The sequence below is a fragment of the Scleropages formosus genome, chromosome 1 (genome assembly GCF_900964775.1).
Source record: "Scleropages formosus chromosome 1, fSclFor1.1, whole genome shotgun sequence".
Lineage (NCBI taxonomy): Eukaryota > Metazoa > Chordata > Actinopteri > Osteoglossiformes > Osteoglossidae > Scleropages > Scleropages formosus.
In genome coordinates, this window is record NC_041806.1 from 43,569,504 (window position 1) to 43,595,093 (window position 25,590).

A 25,590-nucleotide genomic window follows, 5' to 3' on the forward strand; every position below is an offset into this window, starting at 1 on the left:
TGTCAGAATAACTTATTCATGTACTTGATGAATGCATCTGGCTAGGATGCACTGTTGTTAGGTGTTTGTTGTGCCAACAGGACTAACTCCACTTGTTCAGCATGGCAAAGGCCTGGCAGACCAAACCAGTGTTTCCGCTTTTTGACATTCTAAACATCACCAGATTCAGTCAGCTGTGTGTGGAATAACGGTTTAAATCACTAAAGATGAGAAAATGGGAGATGGCTTTTGCGCAGACAAGAAGAAACAGCAGTGGGAAAACAGAGGTTTGGAAACTGAATATGTGATATCATCCACAGGTTATCATCAATGGCCAAGAGCAGAATATGAGAAATGACACATTATTGAAAGAATTATTTGAAAATCCTTATCATGGCTTCTGTAATTAACTGCATTGTATATTTAAGTCAGGTTAAGTTTACGCTTTAGTATGAACTTGAAATATCTCAGACTCTAAGTGAGATCCACTAGCAATGACAGTACCTGGATGTCTCTGTAGGAGAGCAGCAGGTTGATTACAATGTCGGCTGACAGGCACTCCACATTGTCCAGCCTGTGCTGGATGCGCCTCAGCTCAGCCTCCAGCTCCGAGCCCGTGTACAGCTCCCTTGCTTTGCGGATCTCGTTCAGAATGGTCTCCCGGAAGTACTGGCTGCGGATGAGAAAGGGACATGGTTGAAGGGAAAGACCTTTAAGAAATATTGCTGAAGCTCAGGAGAAAATTACAAAAGTGGAAATGAGGTGGAAAAAGAAAATATGAACACTGGATCGATGCACACTTACATTAATTTATTTAGGTAACGCTTTTCTCCAAAGTGACTTCCAATGAACTCTATGTAGTGTCATCAGCCCACACACCTTATTTACCAAGGCGACTTACACTGCTAGATACAGTACTTACAATGGGTCACTCATCCGTACATCACTGGACCACACTCTGTCATTCACACACTACACTTTGCAGTTCACTGAAACGGCTCTGGAATTCCCTTCCCTGGATGGTAAAGCAACCTCTGAGTTTGTGCCAAATTGCAGTGACCCGACCTTGATATAAATAGCAAACCAGGATAAACCCTGCAGCCCTGACAGTGGATCAGGCTGCTTGTTGTTACCAATCATCTACCTGAAACATCCGGAGGTGAAGGCTGTCTCAGCAGCAGCTGTGACTCAAGCGACACGTTGCCAGATTACAGCTCATGCGCTACCAAGAGATTTATTTCAACACAGCACAGGATCACTAAAAGGGGTCTGGAACTGGATATACCTAACTCACATCTTCACATTGCACCAAAAACAAGCATTTAATGGACGTTAAACACCTGTAACTCCTGTGGTTTGCGACTTATATCAGATATTGGTAGTTCTTAGAGCGCAGTTAAAACATGGTTCAAGCCCTAATCCACTAATACTGTAGAACCCTTGTGAAAGATATTCCTGAACTGCTCCAGTAAAAAATGTAATGGAGAACTTAACATCTTGACCAAAATGCAAGTACATTTCAACATGGATGGAGCTTGCACTCAAGACTGGTACTCACCAGGAATTGGGCTGCGGCAATCGGAGCAGTTGTATGAAGCGGTCCACTAAGGGCATACAGATGGGCCCCAGCAACGCCTCAAACCCGGGCTGCATGAGCTCTGTCAGACCCTTCATTACACTGCGCTCGCAGCAGTACACCTTGTTGTGGGGTGTCACCACATAGGGGATGAAGGTGTAGTTTCCTGTGCATGTCTGAAGAAGGGGGAAGAAAAACCATAAAGCTTCACAGAACAACAAAGACCAAGAGATGTAGTATTTAGGACCACTGCCTTGCACTCTGAAGCCTACTCCTGTGATAATACGACTGTTCAAGGCACTTACCCTAAACTGACAGAGTAAGAATACTCTGCGACATAAATGGGTAAATTATTGTAAAATTGCTTATTTAATGCTGTAAGCTGTATTGGAGTAAGGTGTCAGATAAACGAAAATTTTATGAGCTACATCAAGTTATTTTCAAGGTGACATTTGTGGTGAGGCTATTTTCTAACAGGAAGACTGTTCCACACCTAGAACTCTTATTTTGTAGTCTTAAAATATCTTAAGTTTTGCTAAAGATTAAGATTTAAAGTCGGAAATAACATCTCACATGCATTCAGGACAGCTTATCTAGTTGTGCTTTTCTGAAATGATTCAGGTGTCACACAAAAGAAAATAAACATTCAAATGCCTTCAAAACCTCAGAAATCCTCATGTCCCCTGCATTACAAAGACCTGAACAAGAATCATACTTCAAGAACAAGGTAAAACCTTACAAACTGGAATCCCCAAGGCTAGTCCACATTCTGATGACATCAGGGTATTTTTTTGTCTTTCAAAAATAGCCCGTGACAGCCATTCGCTGCTATTTTTAATCACTCTTGTATGATTCATTATCTAGCAGGTCACATGACTCTGTTGGAGGGTAACACACCCTGTCTTTGTGCACTTGGGGCAGGCCTGTCCTTTGGTCTAGGGCTTGGCCCAGAGGTGTTCCACTGACTATTACACAATGGAATATTCTGGAAGAAGAACTCTTTGGAAGATTATCTGCATGATTGTGTTATTCCAACCCCTGTATAAAACTCATGTGGCTTAATTGCCCTGGGGCACATCTCCTCTGTGTACACTTCAATGCCTTCATTTGCCCACGAGCTTCCAGATCTCTAAAGGCTCCCGCCATCATGAGAGTAATCCACTACCCATGCTCCTCTTGCAATATTGGCAACAATTTATGCTCCACTTAGGGAATGTCAACTCTAGGCAACCATTCATCAAGCATAGACTTATATACTGGATAGCAGGTAGTGCAAGTTTCAGGGCTGAAATCTTTTAATCAAAGTTAGATAGGATAAGTGCTGCCGAGTCAAATTCAACTCACAACGATCACTCGCAAAGATTGCTTGGTAAGGGAGGGCTTAGAATTGGTTGTTGCCAATCTTCTACACACATCTTTGGGTTGCAAATACCTCAAGAACTTGCAAATGCAAACCCCGAGCTGGATTCAAATCTATGCTCAAACAAGTAGCTCAGGAGCTGCGAAAACCCAGCTTTAGCCGCTACACCACTAGACTGCTGTAATAAAATGACCTGGGTTCAAATCTCTACTCCTGTTATCGTACCCTTGTTTAAGATTCTTACCTTGAAACATTAAAAATATTCTGTTGTGTAAATCATTCTAAATAGCTCAAAGTACAAACCTAACACAGTAAGACTCCTTGGACAAAGAAATCAGCTAGACAAAAAAATGTAGATGTCAAAATGTTGGGGGGAGGGAAACAGAAAAAACTGAGCTCACTGCTTAAGAACTACTTGAATGGAGGAAGGCTGGTCTGTGAAATTGTAATGGCACACCTTATTTGCACTTCTGCAGCTGTGAATGAGGAGGAGACATTAAAGCCAAATACCCTGTGTGTACCTTATCTAGCATTATATGGCAAATCCATTTAAGACAGTGTAAACACTCCACATAGGAAGTATTGATCTTGCAATGCAATTCTATAAGCACAAGCCACCTTCTTCGAACAACCTTCCCAGTCGCCTCCCAGGATGTCTTTCTCCTAGTTTTACTCCAACAGAATCAGTCATGGATGTTGAAATCACGTGTGTTTATATTCATGGTTTCTCTAGTAACCATGAATAGAAGGGCGTGGAGTACGGACAGAAAGAGACAGACTTTCTGAGCTTCGTCTCTCATAGTACAAAGTCGCTTGCTGCTCTGCACAAAGCTGATCTGCACATCTAAGTTTGGGCCAAGAGTAAAACCCCATCCTATCTGCACAGATGGGTCAGCGGTTGGTTCTGCCCTAGCCCGGTGATAGTGCCAGAGAAGAGAGGCCGTTGTAGAGAGGGAATACCTGACAGATACTAAAGTGGAACATACCTGCTCTCCTTCCTTCCCTCCCTCGTTCAACTGCCACATCTTCTGGCTATCATTTGTTCAAATGACTGTGTCAAAGGGGGGAAAAAGTCAGAGCCCCACATTGTTCTGGGAAATCCACCAGAAAGCTGAGAAAGCTGTTGCTAAAGATGTGAGTTGTGAACATGTGCCAGCTGATGAGGGAGATGGAAGGTTTCACATTCCTAACTAGGCATTACAAAATGGGCCTGAATGACTGCGCGATTATGGTGGGAGGCGGTGACAGCAGTACTCCGTTTCTGACCCATGTTCGCCAGATCAAACAGAGGAGAGGTGATTTTTGCTGCATCCGTGAATCAACAACTGTAGGAAATTGAACCATGAGTGGGAACAGCCGGGCCCTCTGGCCCCTATAGCTGACAAAGGTTAAGCCTGGCATTCTGCGAACACAAACCATTCAAACGTGAACCTGAATGGCAGGGAGTTCATTTAGACATGAACCATTTGATTTCCTTGAAGCATGTTCCAAATTGTAGAGAGAGAGAGAGCTGTAGAAAAAACAGTTCTCAAATAAGAGGCACATGTCAGTGCAAATCCAGGACAGCAACAACTGAAATAAGCATAACTGGGAAAAGAAATACATACCTGCATAAACTGGACTGAGGTGGCTACAATACATAAGAGAATATTTACTTAAATTTTGGAAGAACAGCGAGGACACCAATGAGCAACCACTGCAAACTGGCATTAAGGCTGACAGAAACCATTAATAAATAAAGAGTGACACCAATTAAGGTTGGCCGAGGAAGGCAAATTTAATTTACGCAAACAGCTGCTGACATCACTGTTAAGGAATGTAAGTGACTTTGTGTACTTACAGTGTTCTTCTGGCAAATAATCTCCTACAAGACAAGAGAGGACAGGATTTAAAAAAAAAAAAAAAAAACAGTTGATTGTGGCCACAAGTGGTGAGTCATACTGAAAATTAGGGATACTTTTTCATTATTTTTGTCCAAGGATAACACATTCAGTGGACTCTCACCGCACTACTGTATTAAAGTTTCTGCAAACTATTGCGATCCGATTCAGGACTCAAAGGTTAGGCTATGGATGGAGAGAAGGTTTATTCCACTTGTGAAATAGTGTGTGAGTGACAGAGAGTATGTTCTACTGATGTACGGATGAGCGACCCATTGTAAGTAGTGTGTCCTAGCAGTGTAAGTCACCTTGGTGAATAAGGTGTGTGGGCTGATAGCACTACATAGAGTTCATTGGAAGTCGCTTTGGAGAAAAGCGTCTGCTAAGTGAATAAATGTAAATGTAAATACGTGCACTAAAAGCAGCTCAAACAGACTAACATGTTTCTACGAGTATAAAGCAGGTTTTTTCTTAACAGCACTAGGATAATAAACCATGGCAAGACACGGTAAGAGTTAAACACTATTGAGCATCCTGCCAAAATTCTCATTCATTCTTATTAAAGCCTTGAATATTACTTATCCATTATGAGTAACCACTTTTCCAATATAGGGTCAAAGCGGTCTAGCAGGGTACACCTTGGCCAGGATGCAAGTTTATTCCAGTGCCACACACACTCTGAATATTACATATGTGGGTGTTAAATTACATATGAAAAGCAAAGTTCAGTCTCAGACAAACAAACTTAACTTTGTGAGCTCCCTATAAAGTTGCACCTAAAACCAAAATTGAGATGCTTTTTAATCGTGAAGGCCAAGAAAGGGTCCTTCACAATGAGATCGACTGAGGTTGCTAATGTATGCTTTGTGTGTGTGTCTGTCTCAGTTGCCTGGTTGTGCAGGTTATGCAGTGGGGGCTCCCCTTGCATCAAAATGAGGCACAAGTCAAATGCCAGAGTGTTTGTGTGACTTTTGCAGACAGGTGCACGACTGCATACGGATGGTGAAAACAACTGATTCTGACGCACAACAAGATCACCCCGAGGAGCATTTAACGCTTTTTCTTACTTGTCATGATAGCCATTTACGTCATTGGGAGTACACATATCAGATAACGAAATCTACGTACAGTTCAATATATCCATTAAACAAACGCTGCTCTTTCCACAATGCAACCAGGTGTTTTTGGGTCACCGGAGAGCATCTCCTTCGGCTATATTCTGCGCTTCCACGTTAACAATGTGAAATGCGATTTTGTGTAAATACAAAGTGCAACAAAACCTAGGAGAATGTACCTGCAGTGACTGCAACAAGTCAGAGTTGGAGTCACAGTACAAGATGATGTTGTTGGCCATGCTGAAGCTCTCCCTCACACCTAAGTGGTAGAAGAGGGAAGGCTGACGGAAAGCGTCTGTCATCTCCACCACGGCAATGTCTGAGGTGTTAGGGTTGGGGAGAGAGAAAACGGACATGGGTCAAATTTCACACGCTAGGCAGCTTTTAACACATTACTACTGGCATTCCCAAATACTGACATTCAAATCACACAAATCCTTGGATATGAAATCTCTCTCTTAAGTGTAACATCATTACCATTTTAAAGTAAACAAGTTGCTGGAGGACCAGGTGACCGTCAGTTGGGCAACAGAAAAGCCACTTCCTCCAGAGCTAACAGCTTTTGCGGGGAAAGCCCGGGTAACAGGAAGAAGGTCAGCATCCATTGTGGGAATTAATCACCTGAACCTGACGTCAGCTTAAAGATTCAAGTCCACAGAGAGACCTGATAATTATGCCCTTAGACATGGTAGTGAATTAAATCGCAGAAGTATTTTGACTTACATCTACATTTACTTCTTTATTTGATGCTTCCCTCTAAAGCAAAGTGCAATATTAAGTTACCTACAATTGTTTACCCATTTATACAGCTGGGTAACTTTTTTTGGAAGGATAATTACCTTGTGCAAGGGTACTTGCGGTGGGATTTGAAGCTGCAACCTGTGGGTCCAAAGCCAGCAGCTCAAGCCATAACACTACCAGCTGCCCTAACTTAGTTATACAAATACAGTAAATGAAGGATCAAAATACTACTGCTATTTTTTTTTTTTTAAAAAAAGAAAAAAAAAAAAAAAGTGAATGACATTACTACATTTACATGTTTTCATTTACCAGATGCTTCTCTCCAAAGGGATGTACATCTCAGAGAAAATACAATGTGTTCATTATATTAGCAGAAAGAGAGACTTAGATGCAGACATGTGATTCTTAAGTGCAGTTAATTTGTTTCTTTCCACCATATGAATCGATGTACATCACATGAGTAGCTGCATAAAACTTTCTCTGAATTTCGACGACCCATTATTATGGGACAACAAGAAATGTTGTAGTTACATATGTCAGCTTGCAATTAAAAGAAGAGGATTTGAATCTTCCATCCTGCAGCAGTGCCTTTGATCAAGTTACTTGCCCTAAATTTACACACACACACACACACACACACACACACACACACACACACACACACACACAGAGTCTGAAACCGCTCGTCCCGAGCGGAGTCGCGGTGAGCCGGAGCCTAACCCGGAAGCACAGGGCATAGGGCTAGAGGGGGAGGGGACACACCCAGGACAGGATGCCAGTCTGTTACAAGGCACCCCAAGTGGGACTCGAACCCCAGATCCACCAGAGAGCAGGACCTGGCCAAACCCGCTGCACCACCGCACCCCCACCCTAAATTTATTGAGTATAAATTACCCAGCTGGGTAAATGTAAGCAGTTTAATATACAAATTTAACATTGATTCGTTGAAGAAATGTGTTTGCTAAATAAATTAACCTTATTGTTAACACCACCACCAGATGACAACAATAATATTTCTGAGGTCTGAGTAGAATAACCCACCAAAAAAAAAAAAAAAAAAAGAAAACCACCACAGCGCACAGTGCCCTTTCAATGTGATGGTAGAAAGATCATCTGACAGGGTGACATTCACAGGACCCACCCCCCATGCACCTCTCATGCAAATTTACCAGGAAATAGGTTTCACTGGGGAGCTCACAGATGCTCTTCCCCAGAAGTGTCAGGCTTCTAGGTAAGCAGCCGGGGCCCTCTGAGCTGTTTCCCACAAAGCAACACTTGCACACAGTGCATCCACCTGCTGTTGCACAGGCCCAGGGTTGCTTCCTGTAAAGATGTCCACATGCTGACAGTCACTGATATTATGTGGAAGTGCACAAGAGGGTCTACAAAACCTGGGAGGCAGTGCAAAAAACCCTGAAATGCCACATCTAAAGATCTGCACTGTGCTCTCAATGTGGTAGAAGGCTGCTTCACAAAACCAAACAACAATAATTTCCTTTTTGTCGAAAAGCAAAGGGCAAAGGCTGTCAATATGAGCATGCATAAGGCGTTCAGCAACCTTGTCAATGTCCTATTTTGTTCAAAATTCATGGAAATAAGCAGCAAACATCCTTTCATTTAGCAGATGTTTTTCTCCAAAGAAACACACAACTTTGAGGAAACAAAAGTGCATTTCACAATCCATGAAGAGCTATAGATACACGAGTGTATTAAAGCAAAGTTTCTGTATATCATCGCCATTTTCCCTTGCAAACTTTACAGAAATTACTGCCTATAAAATCAAATCAGATGTGTAATATAAAGGAAATTTCCGAAGCTCTCAGGAGATCAGGAGAGATGTGGGTCTGAAAGATGTTTTTTGAGACCCTTCTGGAATGCTGAAAGGGATTCAGTGATTCGGAGGGAGAGGGGGAGCTCATTTCACTAAATCAGAGTCAAAAGCGGGAAGCAACGGACTTTTGATTTTTCACCCCTTGTGAGTGGGACCACGAAGTAGCCAGAGATGGAAAAGTGCAGCATAGTTGTTGGGGTGTAGCAAGTGATCCAGTCCTGTAGGTACTGAGGTGGTGATCCTTGACCCCATTTAACTTCACTGTCTGTGATACGTTTAGTAGGGATGCGCAGATACTGATGTTACAGCAGCCATCACACGTTAAAACTGGTAAACAAGCAAATATATCCTCCCATGAGCCATAGAGCTTGGTGAACCGTATCACCCTCCTATCTCACCCTAACATCACTGTATGAGAACGGTAATATATTATATAGTGTATTACCAGCACAGATGTGGAAGTTAAAGTAGAAGGGGGTTATTACAGGCATGAAAAATATTCCAGACTAAAACCACAAAAAAAAAAAAAAAAAAAGTCTACTGCACTCACTACAGCAGGCAGTCTGAGATGAAGTGAAATAAAACTTGATAACCACAACACTATCTGTATATGAACATTAATATGGTTAGTTCAGCATAGAAAGTGTGTATTAAACTATTTATTCATCATGTAGCACGCAGTATTCATCATGTATCTTACTTCAAAGCTACTTTCAGTGTTACGTTTGTATACAGAGCTGCTTAACACTTATTTGTCCATTTTTAACCACAGCTACGTACTTTTACTACTCACTACTGTGTCAGGTCTGGGTACAATTACCTAGCAAGGTTACGGCAGCAGGAGGTGGAATTTGCACCCGAGCCCTTCAGCTGCAACAACTTGGCAGTGGATCATGGCTCTGAACTTCGTCACATGCAGATTTTCACTTTTGGGGTTAAAAAAACAACACTACCTGGCTAAATAATATCAGAGAAGGAATACTAAAGCAGATGATGGGAAAAAAAGTCGAAGTTCGATAACTCAAATTACGTAAAAACTTCAGACAGTAAATGTTACGAGCAGGTACTGTAATGCAGGATTGTATGGGGGGGGGATCAAAAACATCTTCCCCCAGTTAGACGGTCATATTTGTTCGCAAAAAGCTGTCAAGTTAAAGAATTTTTTCTTCGCGAAAAAACAAAGCGGCAACGTCACCACAGGGCTGGGAGCCTTTCCCGTGCGCGGCCACCCGCGCGCACTTTTCACGAGCCCGTCTCGCGGAGCTTCAGTGCGGGAGTCCCGATGGAAACAGCTGCAGCGTCGCCAGTCCTCGAGCACTCAGTTGAACTCGTTACTTACACGGTCTTGTTGTGGTGCGGTTTAAGCCAAACTTGCGTGTGATTTTCAGAAGGGGTCACCGACTTCAGGAAGAACACAGAACACCCACGCCTACCCATTTCTGAGGTTAACAAGAAAATTATGACCATTTTGATCCGTGAAAAGTGCTTGGGTTACTACAGTACAGATCTGGTCAAACGAACACATTCAAGCGGGCAGTGTGTTTTGGGAGGTGACGAACGTCATGTATGCGATAAAATTTCGCTTTTCATTTCAAAATAAAGATATTTTGGCAATTTTTATTCATCTGATTTATGTGTTCTAATAATATTACCTGAAAATGTTGAGAAGCGGTTGGTTGGCATACAGGTCATCAACATCAAAACTTAAGACGGAAATTCAAAAAAACACTAGGGGTGCACAACCATGGGGAAGGTACATTTCAGAAGTCTTCTGTAGAAGTGCGTTCTTTGGACAACAAGCTGGGCCTTTAGCGCCCTTCGCCCCACAGACATCCCGTTCAGATGAACACCTATACCGTGCTCCATGATCAGTCTTGTTTCAGGAAGTCAGAGATGCCACAGGCAGAAACAACCCATAGTAGCTCTTCCACTGGAGCCAGTGAATGAACTGTCCCTCAGAGCTCCACACCAACCATCCAGCAGCGCAAATACTGTCAAGAGCTGTAAATCCTAGAGGATGCCAACCATTCCCGAAACCCACAGCATTGCTTCCTAGCAGCGTTTCATAGAAGCTTCCAGAACACCAGAAGTGGCTCTGCGCAAACCTATTTTGGACATGCAGTGCAGAGGACAGCTGTAATGTCTACAAATGTGCAAGATGTTTCAATGTTTCCTGGGCATGTGTTGCACAGATGAGGGAATGAATGAAGGAACACACAGCGGTAGCTAATGCCTCGGGTTTAATCTGGCACATCGTAAATTATTCTTACCCTCCTGCAGAGGGTGAAACATCCTGCTTTCGCTTTCAAATGGGCCCCCAAAGGATCACCCATGACATTTCTTTGCAAAGCCTCAGAAAACACAAAAACCCACAAACCACACATATGTTTATATTTATTTATTCATTCATTTAGCTGATGTCTTTCTCCAAAGTGACTTAAACATTAAGATACCGGCCTTTACATCTTCGGGTAATTTTTACTCAAGAAATCCACAGCAAGTATCTTGCTCAGGATTACTTCAATAGAAGGTGGGATTCTAACCTATGACCTCTGAGTCCAAAGGCGGCAGCGCTTACCACTACGCTACCCGATGTCCCATACGTTCAGACCTACACAGCCCTTTTTTCCCCTCGCACGCAGCTCGTTGACCTGATGTCAAATATTTAAGGCACGCGGATGAGTCGAAGGTAGATTCCCGCTCAGGGAATCAGCCTACACCGGTACACAAAAGGGCCGGTGGAGACTAATGCTAAAGGATGCCAGGACTTCCAGAGCGTCCCAGGTATAAAAGTGTGATAATCACAATATGGAGCGCTGTTTGCTCAACTTATCACGTTGCCAGACATTAACAAAACAAAGCATCTGGCTTGTTTGTGATGTCCGTTTGCCGATTACATTGTTACATGATGTTGAATGTAAGCATCACGGGAGCTGGTACATAGAGTATCTTATCACCAAAGAATGAAAGGAATTTTGGAGCTCTGGAGCCGGTGAGGCCTGAAGGAGCTCCGTTCCCCATAAAAAGACACCGCGAGCAGCCTTTCGTGTAGCAGCAGGGTCCTCTGGAATGAGCTCTATTGGGCCTGCAGCTTTCCACAAAGCCGCGAGCTACGTGTCGTAGTGCTCCTAGGTCATTTCTGAAAGCTGATCATAGCTAGCGCCTTTGCTCATTTCTGATCTGGCTGAGCACTTGTCTGTTTCAACAAAAAATTTCAGTACAGTACATATAATCCTACTCGCAGTCACTCGTAACACCGATTACACACTAAAACATTTCAACATTACATATATAAATACATTAAAAATAAATGCAACTGATTTTGTCATAGTGATCAGGTTATGGCCAGTATTCATATTAATTCATATACTGAACCATGACGAAACCAATAAGGCTGTTCAGCTGCTTTAAGTCATTTCAATATTGATTAGCTGAGGTTTTTACCCACAGTGACAATGTTTTACCTATTTCTTCGACTAGGAATTTTATTTTTTTTTTCCTCTTTACAGAATCATCTCAGAGTACCTCCTCAAGTGTACAACAGCAGGCCCCCTCCTGGGAATTAAAACAACCAACCTTAAGATTTTAATCCTATTCCTTACCCACAGATGTTCTACCACAGCCTCACTGAAAAAAGACCACAAAATCTTGCTGATAAACAGTGGCGATCAGTTACAAAACTGCACTGACCGCTCATTCATCATGACCCCGCTGATGGTAACTGCATGCAGACTTGAACTTATGCAAGCCATGTACTGCTCTTCACAAGCGCACAAAAAAGGAGTTACATACAGACAGAAAGAGCAGATAAAGCCACAAAGGAACAAAATAACTCAGTTCAGAAGAGCTCCTCCCTGACATTGAGGAGGTCATAAGCATTTACGCGCATGTGCCTTTGAAGTACTCGAACACTCAAGAGCCAGATTTAGACTTTAGGAGGGAAAAATAGACTCATAAGAATGTACTACATAAACACCAATGAGGCATGGACCTTATTTGATGAAAGGCAACTGCAATAAACACGCCCAGACACTGAGGCATGAGAAGTGTTCGACAATGAGCGCTCGGGCATTTCACACGCCCAACTTGGGCCCCTTGACAGGACGCGGCATCCGAGGAAGAGACCATATTGAGTTTTAGAAAAGCACTGCAGGAAATGAAACAATGCAGCCAGTAGTGCCAGGGCTTTTCTGGAAGAACATGCTATTTTGGTTGTTTTCTATACATGTGAAGCTGTCCCACATTGAATGGTATACGAGTACCGAGGGAAACCAATAATGACGGGATGTGGGGAGGTGGGGCAGGTAACTGGCTACTGAACGGCTGAGCTATACCTTCAGGCGCTGTCATTTCCCTCTATATAAAAACATGGGCTTGCCAGCTGTAGTGATCTTCTCAGATCAAACAAAAAGAAAGCAGAGGTTTCACAAGCTCAAGTTTTGCTGTACTTAAAACAAGAGCACGACACACCTCTGCTTTCCCCAACGCAGATCAGACAAGCCAGATGACTATAAAATGCTGCTGAAATGGTGACTTGCTTCTTATAAGAAGAACTGTTTATGCTTTCTTGCGTAATGCGAGGCAAAGTCTGTGCCAAGTGCTTGTCTTATCTGGAGGAACACTGGCCTACTGTTCAAGAGACAAAAATTCTCAGTACTCGATGAACCCGGATCAAGGTTTTATCTCCAAAACAAAAATTGTCCACGTAATTGAGGACGACGGCAATGCATGAAGATGCTGCCTCAAGGCCCGAGCGCTCTGCTAGTCATACAAATGGGGTCTGCTGGAGGTTTCCGGCCTGCCAAATGCACCCCATCCTTAATCTACTTCCATCTTATATCCCCGGTGCTTCATGCCCTGGATGGCATCTTTGCTGGCTGAGCTGATGCTGGATGACTGAGCACGCAGACTGTGAACGGCGGGCTGACGACATATGGCAGAGCTCCTTCACAGTCCGGAAATTGACTTCACCCCCACACCATGCCGGTGGGCTTTCCTCCGTTTCTAGATGGCAGCATGCAAACCCGCTCAGGGTGTGACCAGACTATTGTGGTCCGATCATTGTCAGCCCACAAGTGGAACCCAACGGCAGACAGGCTGGCATCCATGCTGAAAGGGAGTGCATGTTGGAGCTTGTAAGTCCTTAGAAAGCAGAAATAAAGCAAGAGCTATGTGCATCGCAATCTCTTCTAAAGCCTTTTACCACCACTTAGAACATCTGGGCTTTTCCAAGAGCAAGATCCACAGAATCATGCCATATCCGTGTGGGTTCAAACATATTTATTCATTTTACAGAAGCTTTACTCCAAAATGACATAGAACCAATGGTAAAAAAGTGTTTTTCACAACATGCAAAGCATTTTAGATAAACACACACAATTTTAAACGCATTTTGCTCGCAGACATTACACAAGTAGCTCTCAGGACACACAAAGGTGATCGTGACAGATGGATACAAGCGTATGTAGCTGTTAGGAGGTTAAGAGAGCAGTGGATCAGGCTGAGGTGAGTTCTGATGCTCTCCTTGATTCCTGGAAGGGATTCAGTAGTTCTGGGGGAGAGCAGGAGCTTATTTCATTACATTAGAGCCAAAACCACAATCCAAAAGACTTTTGACTTTGAACCCCTTGAGACCTGGTACTGTGAAGCAGCCATAGGTGCAGCACAGCACTCTTGGCAATACCCATATTTCAGATATGAAGTTTTATTAGGCAGTGTGCGACTTTGTATCTATTGCTCATTTCCCTTTGTTATAGTATCTGAATAATAAATGTCTCATGATAACATGCAGCGAAAAGAGGAAGGAGGGTTGCGCAATCACAAAACATTTCGTTTGTTAGCATTTAGGCCAGAATGACATTGTAAAACTCTTAACTGTGTGAACAAGATGTTGTATCCGGACTTGCCAGATGACATCAGATCATTCCAGCAGGATCCTGAATCGAAAGGCTTCAGGAAGACAAAATGATGCCTGACTGTGGATGAAGACAAGGAGGGGTTGGTGATTGCTGGACTACAAATGCATCACGTTCCTGAGAGCAACTGAAATTCATTAATCTACTGTGTGCAACTTTATCCTGCTGGGAGGAACTGGGTCTCACAGAGGAACGCAGCTGACCGCACGGACCAAACGTTCCTGGACCAACCCTTCAGGAAGCCAACCCAGACGAGGCAAGCAGGATAACGCGTAGCAGCACTTCCTGCGTCTGCATCTACGGGGGAGGCACCCGCGTCTCAGCCTTGAGATTCTGATTTTCACAGCTTACAGTAAAGCTTCAACATGAACAACCTCATGAACAGTAGTGCAGCCGGTGGAGGAGTGGACAGCACTCACTGCCTTACAATCAGAAGGTCCAGGGTTTGAATCCCTACCGCTTACCCCAAAATATTCCAGTTGTAACAATGGATAAACAACATTAAGTAGCTTAGTTTATGAAGCTAGTATTGTAAATTGCCTTGGACAATGGTGTCAGCTAAATAACAGTTAATAACAATGATCAGACATATCTACCCCATATTATTTCTCCTTCCAGTGGTCACACATTAACTCCACTACCACAAAATCAGAAAGAGGGGAAAAAAAAAAAAAAACCTTTATTTTGACAGTGAGTCTCCTTTCCAAGGGTAATTCTATCCTTATAATAAGCAGATAGTTCGGCCAAAATGGCGAACAGAAAAAGATGAGAGAAAGGCACCCATTTCCCCAGCATCTGTAAATCATGAATATTCCAGTAATAGCCAACATCAATAGTCAAGCAGTCCTTTGTTACAGCTTCCTTTGTGCTGAAGATAAAGTGGATTCCTTGGGTAGAATGAACAAGAGTGCTTTATTTATCAATCCTTGGGTTCCCATCAGACACCCAACAATGGTAATGCCATGTTCTGTGAGATGAGAAAAACAAAGACCAAAATGTCTTGGATTTCCAATCAAACTGCAAAGACCTGTCACAGGTAATTGCATTATCAGGCAGACAGGTGGCACAGTGGTTAAGGAGATGTCTTGCAATCTGAAGATACTGCATCTGAATCCCCTTCCTGCTATAGTACCCTTGAGACATTAAGAACATCCTGCAGTACAAATAGGTAAATCATTACAAAACTGATTATGTGACACTGAGTTGCCAAAAAAATAGATCAATAATATTTTTGTTCCCGTGCACCTGTAATAAAATAAAAGTACTTTGTGCCACCATTGTACAATAAATTTGAATATGTCAGTTTATGGGTGTGAGGCTTTGCATGCGAGATGTCTTCCGAGAGATCACGGCGCATTAAAAATGTAAGTTAAAGACGGTTAAAAAAAAAAAAAAAATTTTTAAAAGCTTCATGACCTTTGACCTTTACCATGTCTTTCACAAAAAAGAACCACTCCAACACGAAAGCAAAAAAAAAAAAAACACCAACAGAATGTTTCAGTAAGTGGGAACATGAAAATGAGAAGAACAAATCGACGGACCGTACAGCAGCTGTCACCCTCACGTGTTCCACACCTTTATGCAGATTCAACGTGTTTGCTGCAGGAAAAACTTTGGGGGTACCGTTCTACCGGTTTTCTCTTCACGAGCAACAGGCGTAGAGTTTCTGTGCAGGATATAGGGATAGTGTTACTCCCCACCCCCAACAAGGCAGTTGGCCTGCTCATTTAAGCTCACCAAAAGCCGTCACGCGGAGAACGTCCTGTCTCGAGCCACAGAGGACTACAGCTCTGGTAACGCCAGGAAGGCCATCTGCTTTTCAACAGGGGCATCTGGGAGCTCGCCGTCCCCCCTCCCCCCTCCCCAACCACTCCATGTGAATTATGTAAAGTTGGCTCAGCCAATTATGTTATGACATCTGGGTGGGACTGATGCCTCTGACAGGGAGATGCTGTTGTTTTTGGCCATGACTTATGCTGGTCAGAAAAACTCATTAAGAGCTGAAAATTTTACCCATCGTACGACAGTAACGCAAACACTCCATTCAAACGCAGCAACTTTTTTCTAAATTTTTCATCAGTGGACAACATGGCTGAAACTAAACAGTCGGCATCACCGGTCAGACAAAAACCTCGGCTGAACTCAGGCCACATATAACCACAGCAATAAATAATTTCTTTTCTAAGGCAGCAGGTGGCATAGTGGTTAGTGCTACTGTGTTGGAGGCTAGGTTTGAATCCCGCTGAAGCTGCAGTCCCGTGATCGTGGTACGTACCTGGAAAGACAACCTGCCGTATAAATCGCTAACTTACCGTTGCAAGTCACTTTGGAGAAAAGTGTCAACTAAACAAATAAATGTAAATTCTACAGCATGAGTTGAGTCAACTACATATTAATAATAATAATAAAAACAACAGTACAGTACTGAATCAGGTTCTTCTAACTTTGTAAGTCCATCCAACCAACTCAATCTCTATGACAATCTAAAACGAAACAAAGAAACCCGACCCATGATCCAGCAATACCGGAGTAACTAAGTCCCCGCAGTCTTTTACAGGCTACAGGCAATAAGCTACGCATCTCCATTTTCGGTTACGATAGGAAAAGAAAAGCAAATGCCACCGTAACAACAATTATCTGCGTGCATAAGATATTCTTTGTGCGATGGACACGTTTTTTTGTACAGCTGGGGGAGTCAACCAAAAGAGAAGCGGAAAATGCAAAGCAAAGGTGTTACAATTAAAAATGTGTGAGGGAGAGACTAGAAGATGCAACAAATTACAGACAATCCCCATCATCATGTCCTGCCTGTATACTGATTGTCCTGTATTCCTGTACTCCTGCTGTTGCACCACCGTGGCATGGCATGGTCTCTCTCCGGAGAAACATTTCCTTCCACCGCGTACAAGCTATCTAGAGGAATGAGTCGACAATAATAAAAACAACTTGAACAACAGGCAAACCCGAACCCCGCTCTCCATGGACATACATGGTCTCCAGCCGTCACGTGTGGACTCAAGGGTCCATCATCAAGCCTACAACCCCTGGCCTGACTGACACGTTTACTCGTCTAAGATCCAACACCAGGCCAAACTCGTTGTCCCAGCCAGCATCTCACCTGCGTTGTAGAAGTGATCCAGCACGGCAGTCTCCCCGAAGTCCAGCTTGCCGAAGTGGACGGTGTTCAGCTTGCAGCCCACCGTGTCGCACGCCTCCCTCAGGCACTGCAGCGCCGCGCTCTCGGCCGCGTGCGCCAGGCTCGTGTCGCTGTTGATAACGTACACCACCGTCACCGTCACCGTCCTGCTCCTGCACGATTTCCCGGCGGACAGCAGGCTGATCCCGTCCATCATGGGGCAGCTCGCGGCGGCCGAGGGGGAGTCCAGGCACCCAGCGACCCCCGCTTCCTGCCAGAAGGTCCCGGCTGCAGGCACGAGGCGCGCGCTGGCGGCGCCGCCGCCGCCCGCGCCGAGATCCCCGCGGGGGCACGCGGGACCCACGCGTGCATCCCCCACCTCGTGAGACGCCGGGCCGATCGAGGGAACAGACAGGGAAATCCCTTCGAGATCCTGGCTCATCTTGGAGGAGCCGATCAGTACGCCTGCTAAACGTCGTGTGAAGAGTGTCGCGCGCGCGCTCCTCCTAGATGCCTACTAACGTTAGTAACGTGGCGCTCGCGTCTGCCGCCCGTGCAACATCGCGCATTTTCACAACAACAATCCCGTGCGGGTTTACGGCTTCACCGGGTAGGCATTACTCTTAATCTGCTTTCACAAGGCGACCTGAATAGTTCATGTCATCAAACGCGATGCGGTCGCCGTGAGAAAGACGGATCCACGCACGAACGCGCCGATGCACGCGCGCTCCGCGCGAAGATTTCCGTCTCTAAGTGTCCCGGCTGATTTCGGTCACGCGTCTGGAGCACGGAGATTCCACCTCTGGTTACACATGCAGCCTTCGTTTATCTTCTTCTTGTTCATCGAGAGAGCCGCCGAGAAATAATAAGACAGCTCTCGCGCACTTGGAGACTTTGAGAAGTTGACCACGGCTCGAGGTTTCGCTTTCCGTCAAACTGCTCGAAACAGCGCAAGACGCCGTGGCGCGCGCGCGAGGCCGCTTTCTTTCCCTGCAAACACCACCTAGTTCGCTCGCGATCCTTGTTGTCACTGTGCAAACCACGCGCGCAGGCTGCAGCCGCCGCTGTGTCAGACAGCGCGCGCGCTCCCACCCCCCCCACGCACCCTGCCCTGTTTCGGTGATTATCGTCCTTGCAGAGGCGCGCGCAGCCTCGGCGGAGGCCGGACCGTCACACACACAACATTTGGCACACACAGGTGTCTGGCCCCCTTAAAGACACAGCGTGCTCATGCATGGACTCGCGCGCACACGCGCACACACACACACACACACGAAGTGGGTAATAAATATACAATTTGTGACGTTATGCTGGATGCACATTAACACGAATACTTCTACATACTGATCTGACACATTTATATACTGTTAACACTACGATCTTACGTATTTACACAGTTACATATTCAAAACACGTTTAAATTCCTGCACGGTTACACTGCTCACAGTTACTGTATTACACGTGACGTGTACACTTACATTTAGTTTTAACGCTATATACGTGAAACATTTAGTCACAGCTTACACCGTAACATACACCGTTGACTGCTCTCACACAGTTACAATATAATATTAACATTACTGCACGTTTACAGTGGTAAATTTACACTGTCACAGGCTATTACACTTTTACATTGTTACTCTTAGTTAACATATTACACTGGTATGTTAACGCAGTTCGCACAGTTACACGGGTACATTGTTCTGCACAGCTGTGACGTGGGGATCGTGTTTCTCCACTGTACGTCGTCTGCGTGGAACTTCTCTTGAGACTCTGAGAAATGTAAACGTCGGTGTAAATACTCGGAATGTTTTTGTTCCGTACATTGCCTGTTCTTATACACTTTTCTGCTAAAACGTGCACTTTTGGACTGTTTGCAACTATTGCACTGTGGCACTGTTGCATAACTACGCAACAACGTTGCAAATGTGACATGTTTACGTGAGAGGAGGGGACATCTGTACACCTTCGGCCGCATTAGAGCGGGTATCCCGGTCTGTCCCGGTCCGTCCCGGTCTGCACTCAACTTTCCTGGGTTCTACTGACACCCAGCGGTACGAAGGGATTTTTGGGATTTTTTTTTTTCCCTGTACTCTTGTTGCACTTGTGACGAGGAAGGGGGTGACGAACCCGTTCTGCTTTTCCACATAATTTCATACCGCGAGGAAATTATTCTAGTATTTATGCCAAATTATTAATATAATATTAAAATCAGTGTTGTACATTTAGCCGTTTGCAAACTGCAACGTGTAACCCTAACCCTAAACAGTATAAGCATTTACTGTATAATAATGTATGATATTTGCTCAGTGAGACTGAACTTGCTATATTTCTTACAATATTTTTCAATAATTATGCAGCAAATACTATGCCTGTAATTACTGTGACTGTGGTGTATAAGTGAACTTATTATTATTATTATAATATAGTAAATGTGTCAAAAATTGCACAGTTCATTATCTAACATTGAAAAATGTTCTTCTTCTTCTTCTTCTTCTTATTATTATTATTATTAAGAAGAAGAAGAAGAAGAACAACAGTAATAATAATAATATTGTGGACCCTTTTGTGCATTTTTTCAATGTTAGATAATGAACTGTGCAATTTTTGACACATTTATTATATATTTACTGGGTAAGTGCCTTGATTAAGGGTACTTCAGCAAAGTGGGATTTGTACCAGAGAGCTTCAGATTTCAAGATTTCAAGGTAACAAGCCTGAACCATTGCAGTATCCGCTTTCCCTGTTTCCTAAATGTAGTTGTTGATCATTTGTTTACAACTAACATCTGAAATACTTTCAGTCCAAACAGTCCTTTAGAATAGACAGGGAATTTTTTGTTTTGTTTTGTTTTCCCTCCCTCACTACCCTAGTGCCCTTCAATGAGCTGAGTGTGTGAGTGTCGGAATACAAAGTAAACGCACATTAGATGTCATTCTGTAATGAAAAATGGTTATGAGGAATGGAGCTTAGGTTAAAAACAGCAAACTGCTTGGTGTTGTTTTTATTATTTAAAATATTGATGGATATTTTCACAAATGACTGGCAGGTGCAACAATTTCAGGTGAAGATATTCACTTCCTGTGAAAAAGGCACAGCAAGACAGGTGAGTTAATGAGGGCCAAGCCATCATTGTCTGAAAGTGATGAAGAATAATTATTGTATTGATTTCTAGAGTACAAAGAACACTCTAAGAGGACCCTAAAGTGAGAAAGGGAAAGTATTTAATGAACTCCCCTACTGTACTTGAGGTAAATCCTGCAAACCATGATGGATCACCAGAGGGCAACCCAGGACCAGACTCCAGCACAGGAATGACCGCTCAAAATTGAAAGAGTGAAACTGGAGGACAATTATATGCAGCTACACGTAATTATACCTTATTTATTTTTCTTTTTACCGTTCATCCTTGTGATAAATGACACTGTGTACAACTGGCCTTATTGTGCGGAGCCTGGTGACCACAGCATCAAAACTTCAACATTATCTGCCACTGAAAGCCACAGTGATGGTTGCATTTGTAGGAAATGTTTTTGTACATGTGTTCATTTGCACAAATGTTTCTGTACATTATGATTGTTTGGGTTCTCCCCAGTCCAAAGACTTCTGTCTCAGATGAACTGATGATTATATATGCTTATAGTGTGTGTATGTGTGAGCAAATGAGTACGTGTGACGGGCTGCAATGGACTTGTGTACCCTGCCTCGTGTCCTGTGCCTTTGGGATTGGCTCTGGATCTCCATAGCTCTGCGCTGGATAAGCAGTTACCGATAACTGATGGATGGGAATACAGTAACAAGAGTTTTTATCAGCAAAGTTCCTAAAACAGGATCAAAACAGTTAATTAAAAGTGATGTCATGCTTTTTTTTTTAGTAGTGTTTTCTTTAATGGGTCCTTTTTGCAGTGTCTGTTTTGCACTCTGTTTTCACTCTAGACTTTTTTTGACTGTGTATCTATTAGTACCAGCACCTGATTTTCACATTGGGAGTCTCTATGTGGTGGCTGGGAGACACTTCTCTTCACATACAGAAAAGGTGGTTTCCTCACTCTTGCATTGTTAATGCCACAAAGCAGCTGATTTTGTGGCTCTGTGTCCTTTTTTTAAAAAAAAATAATTTCTGCAACGCATATGTGAAATTTCGTTCAATGTTTCTGTGGCGACTGGTGAGCATTTGTGTAGAATATGGGTGGCCTGACTAGCCACAGTTCACAGGGCCCAGGCTTAGTGGGCAGGAAACACAGTGGTAGTGTGGTACTATATGGGTGAAAACTGAACAGCTGTAATAACACGTTCAGCCAGATACTGCAGCTGAAATCATCTGTTGTGAGTTTTTCCCCAAAACTTTGATTTTACTTTCTGCTGACAATTCAGAACTTTTAAACTTTGGTTGTTTCTAGTAAAGACAGAAAGAGAGACCTCATATTTATATAAAAAATATAATAATTTTATTTCATACTACAAAAGTGAAAACATGTAACTCCTCGGTCACACTTCTCAATAAAATAGTAGACAAACTGTCATAATAACAGTTACTCCAGCAAATAAGCTATCAATGGACATATCAAAGCCAGAAAACAAAGACAAATGCTTTTACCTTTAAATTAACTTAGACAACTGTACAAAAATATGTACAATATTTACAGCATTTATAACACAAAAGGAAAGAAGCTACAAATCATCCAGTCTTATTTTTGACTAAGTACTGATTCCCTTCTCGTCACCTAAATCAGTTAGTCAAAGTCAAACGTTTCTTTTTTTCAGTGCTTTAGTAAATTCTCAAAGCACGTGTACCTGGCTCTTTGTCTAAGGAGACGGTGGCTTTTCAATAAGAGCTGAAACAACAGCCAGTCATTCACACAGTGGCAGAAAAAGTCTGCAACAGTGAGAAAGAAAAAAATATGAGCACATTCAACAAGCACAGTGGTGGGTAAAGTATTTAAGTGTCCCTTTGGGGTTAAAGTCTTCACCCTCCATACTGCAAGTGCTCTGAGTTTTAAAGCCAGAGGAGCCAGTTTGGTGCCCAGAGAACTGGCATCTGCCAACCCGAGACAATGGCGCATCGTGGCATGGAACGCATAGTGCAGTATAACTCTTACTGAGGCCACAGTATACAGCCTTCTGTCTTTCCTACCCTCATTAGGGCAATTTTCCTTAAGGCAAGTAGCCCTATGCATTCGCTTATACACTCTTACATATGCACTTTATATATAGTCAAATAGTTTTGTGTCTTCATAAAAATACAGAAATGTAAATAAACATAAACAAAAAACATGAAATGAGAGACAAATATTGTGCTACAAACGAGATGGGTATCTGTTTGATTCAAGTGAACAGTCACTGATTGTGTGATTTTGTCTTGCTTCTCCTGGGTGACACGTTTACGCCATGTCTCCCATCATCTTCTTGTAGTACATTGACTCGAAGATGTCGTTCTCGCCGGGACAGTTGCGGTGGCACGCGCACGTCTTGATAAACATCATCTGCTTCTTCATGACCTGGCCGTCGAGGCACTTGAACTCAACAGGCAGGGTGGTGGTCCTGTGGGGAGTGCAGCAGCGCCCATCGGTGCACACGCCGCAGAACTTGGGCCAGTAAGACTTGGTGGTGGTGCAGCCAGAGAGCTCGAACTTCATGGGTTTAGAGACCCTTGGTGTGCGAATGCACTTCTTGCCTTTCTGCGGAGGTAGAGCATGTTTCTGTTTAGCCTTGAGGGTCAACAGATCCTACTTTCCAAGTTTAGTACACAAAGGTCCACATTCAAGATGTGTAGATAGGACGAAAACTGTGCCCTTACCTTGATGTTCTTCTCTAGGTGGGACTCACAAGGCCTGACCATGCACAGGCGCGATTGCTTCTCCAGCCGGCACTCGCGGTTGTCATTGGTGACCCTGGTGGAGATGCCAAGGCCACAGGTCTTGGAGCAGGCGCTCCACTCGGTGGTCTGAACCAGGCAGTTCTCTCGCATCAGAGAGGGGTCAGGTCCATAGGTTTCCTCCTCCCTGTAAGCTGTGGGTGAGAAAATTGTAGGAGGTGGGGTGTTACTGTCACTGTCTCCTTTCATAACTGGTCATGGCTTTGAGTGTTGGTTGTACAAGGTACACCCCATGTTATCCATGGGGTGGAGAACTCCCGGGATGCTCACCAGCCAGGGCGGAGCCAACAAAGGTCTGGTGTTGGGGTGGGTCACACACCCATTCCTCGCAGCACTTGCCCGGGACCTTGACACGGCGGGGCATGGGGCAATCAGGACTGGGTAGACGGACATCAACGCTGCAGAGAGGTACACAGCCCACGGCGCCATCCAGGCAGGTGCATTGATACTTGCAGCTGCTCTGGAAGGACTCTCCACTCTTGTACACTGTTCCGCCAAACACGCAAGTTGCACCCTCTTTGGCTGCAGAAGAGGAGAGAGCCATGGGTTACATTTCTGCCAATGGCTTGGAGTTACTGGTGGCTGGAATAAAGAGATTTGTACAGTGGATGTGGGTAGCAGAAGAGGTGTTCTATTCTCTCACCTGTACATACACCGATGCGGCGGTTGATGGGTGAACCAAAGTCGCAGAAGAGTCCCTTGTGAGGGTCACAGACGTCCTTGTTGGTGCAGAGCTCGCCCAGCTGCTTTGCACACACCCTGCAGCAGCCGCAGGTGTCCAGCACCAGGCTTACGCCGGGGGCGCACCGAGGGGGCTCGTCGGGGCAGCTGCACTGTCCACGACATTCCTGGGCACTAGCCTGAAAGGCACAGAGCTGCGGTCAGTGCACCATCGTCGACTAAGTGACCTCAAGTCACTCAAATCTACAGCATCCCAGAGCTGCTCAACAGCAAAAGCAACTACAGCTGACAGCAACATGTCTCAGACCATCAAGTACCTCATACATGCTGTCCAGCAGCCGCTGATGGCTGTCAAAGTGTAATTATTAGTGTTAGTGTCATTCGGAGCCCTGTACTTACCCAACAGAAGAGTGTGAAGCAGAGGAGAGAAGTCCATTTTAGGTTACTCATTCCTGCAGACATATCTACTGTCTTCTGTCTACTCTGAACAAAGTCAAAAGTCAGAAAAAGAAAATCTTCAAATAAAAAAGAATCTACAAGTCTTGGTCCTGAATGTCTTTGGATCAGGGTCTGGGAGCTGGTTCGATCAAGGGCAATCTCGTTCCGAGGTTCTCTCCTGGCTACGGGTTTGTCGTTCCCGGGTCAAGGCTGGAGATCAGGCTGTGGTAGGAGGCTACCGCTGGTCTCTCTCTGTCTCTCTGTCTCCAGAGGAGGACGGTTCTGTGTCTGAGCCTTGGAGTTCTCTCTGTATTTATACACACGGGGCTGCGGTGACGTGCCGTTGCCTGAATGGGGGCCTGGGCAAACACGGACATTCTTGGCATTTTTTCCCTGTTTCCTCCCCCTCCACTGCCCCCCCCCCCCCCCCCCCCCCGATTCCCCCTCGCCTCCCCTGCTGGACTCCCTGACATCCCACATTCCTCCTGTCTGAGACCAAAGTGTTGGCACATATCAAAATAAAAGTGCAGCCTTGACATAAACACTCATTTGAACTTGTTTCTTTATACGAATAATTTATTGCTTTCACTCTGCATATTTTGTGTCTGTGTATTTGTCCTTTCATGCACTAGATCTCCGATGCTCACCTGGAATTAAACATGTTTCTCATAGCCTTTTGATACAGGGTCAAAAAGCAGAGCACCTCATCAAGCGTGTTAAAAACTGGCTTATTTGTTGTTCCAAGAACACTGAGCTTCACCTTCCTGGCCTGAAACACATATGTAAACGTTGGGTGGTAAAACACCACTGACATGTCCTATACGTTATGCGTTGCCCTTTTTATTATCTGGTAAACTGCCTTGTCATCCTTTGATTAGGATGTTTTTCATTACACAGATGTTTCCTTTCAAATCGACAAAAAACTGAACAAGTTCATATCACACATTTGAACAGCAACAAAGAGATCGGAAAGTGTACTTTATAAATGGAAATTTAATAAAACCATAATTTTTCACTGTGAGAATTAGATATCTGTTGGTCAGGCGATGTAACAGCATCCCGG

General features: G+C 44.1%; 2 protein-coding genes across 3 annotated transcripts in view; both read right to left on the bottom strand.

Annotated features, from left to right (window-relative positions):
* The window catches only part of map3k5 (mitogen-activated protein kinase kinase kinase 5), a 42,925-nt gene extending 24,171 nt beyond the window's left edge, over window positions 1-18,754 (bottom strand). The window contains exons 1-5 of one of the 2 annotated variants that reach the window (XM_018743687.2): window positions 17,516-18,754; window positions 6,090-6,229; window positions 4,756-4,779; window positions 1,538-1,731; window positions 484-652 (exon numbers count right to left, since the gene is read on the bottom strand). In XM_018743687.2, the coding sequence (XP_018599203.2) occupies window positions 484-652; window positions 1,538-1,731; window positions 4,756-4,779; window positions 6,090-6,229; window positions 17,516-17,975 (987 nt within the window). In that variant the 5' untranslated portion in view covers window positions 17,976-18,754. The remainder of the gene's footprint in view (window positions 1-483; window positions 653-1,537; window positions 1,732-4,755; window positions 4,780-6,089; window positions 6,230-17,515) is intronic. The other variant, XM_018743686.2, reaches the window with a different exon arrangement.
* Window positions 18,755-21,958: 3,204 nt separating this feature from the next.
* On the bottom strand, window positions 21,959-24,826 carry ccn2a (cellular communication network factor 2a). Its single transcript, XM_018743688.2, has 5 exons — window positions 24,489-24,826; window positions 24,052-24,268; window positions 23,679-23,930; window positions 23,331-23,542; window positions 21,959-23,211 (listed from the first exon to the last, which is right to left on the bottom strand). The coding sequence occupies exons 1-5, from the start codon at window positions 24,549-24,551 to the stop codon at window positions 22,915-22,917; spliced, it is 1,041 nt and encodes a 346-aa protein (XP_018599204.1). The 5' UTR covers window positions 24,552-24,826; the 3' UTR covers window positions 21,959-22,914.
* Window positions 24,827-25,590: the final 764 nt, after the last annotated feature.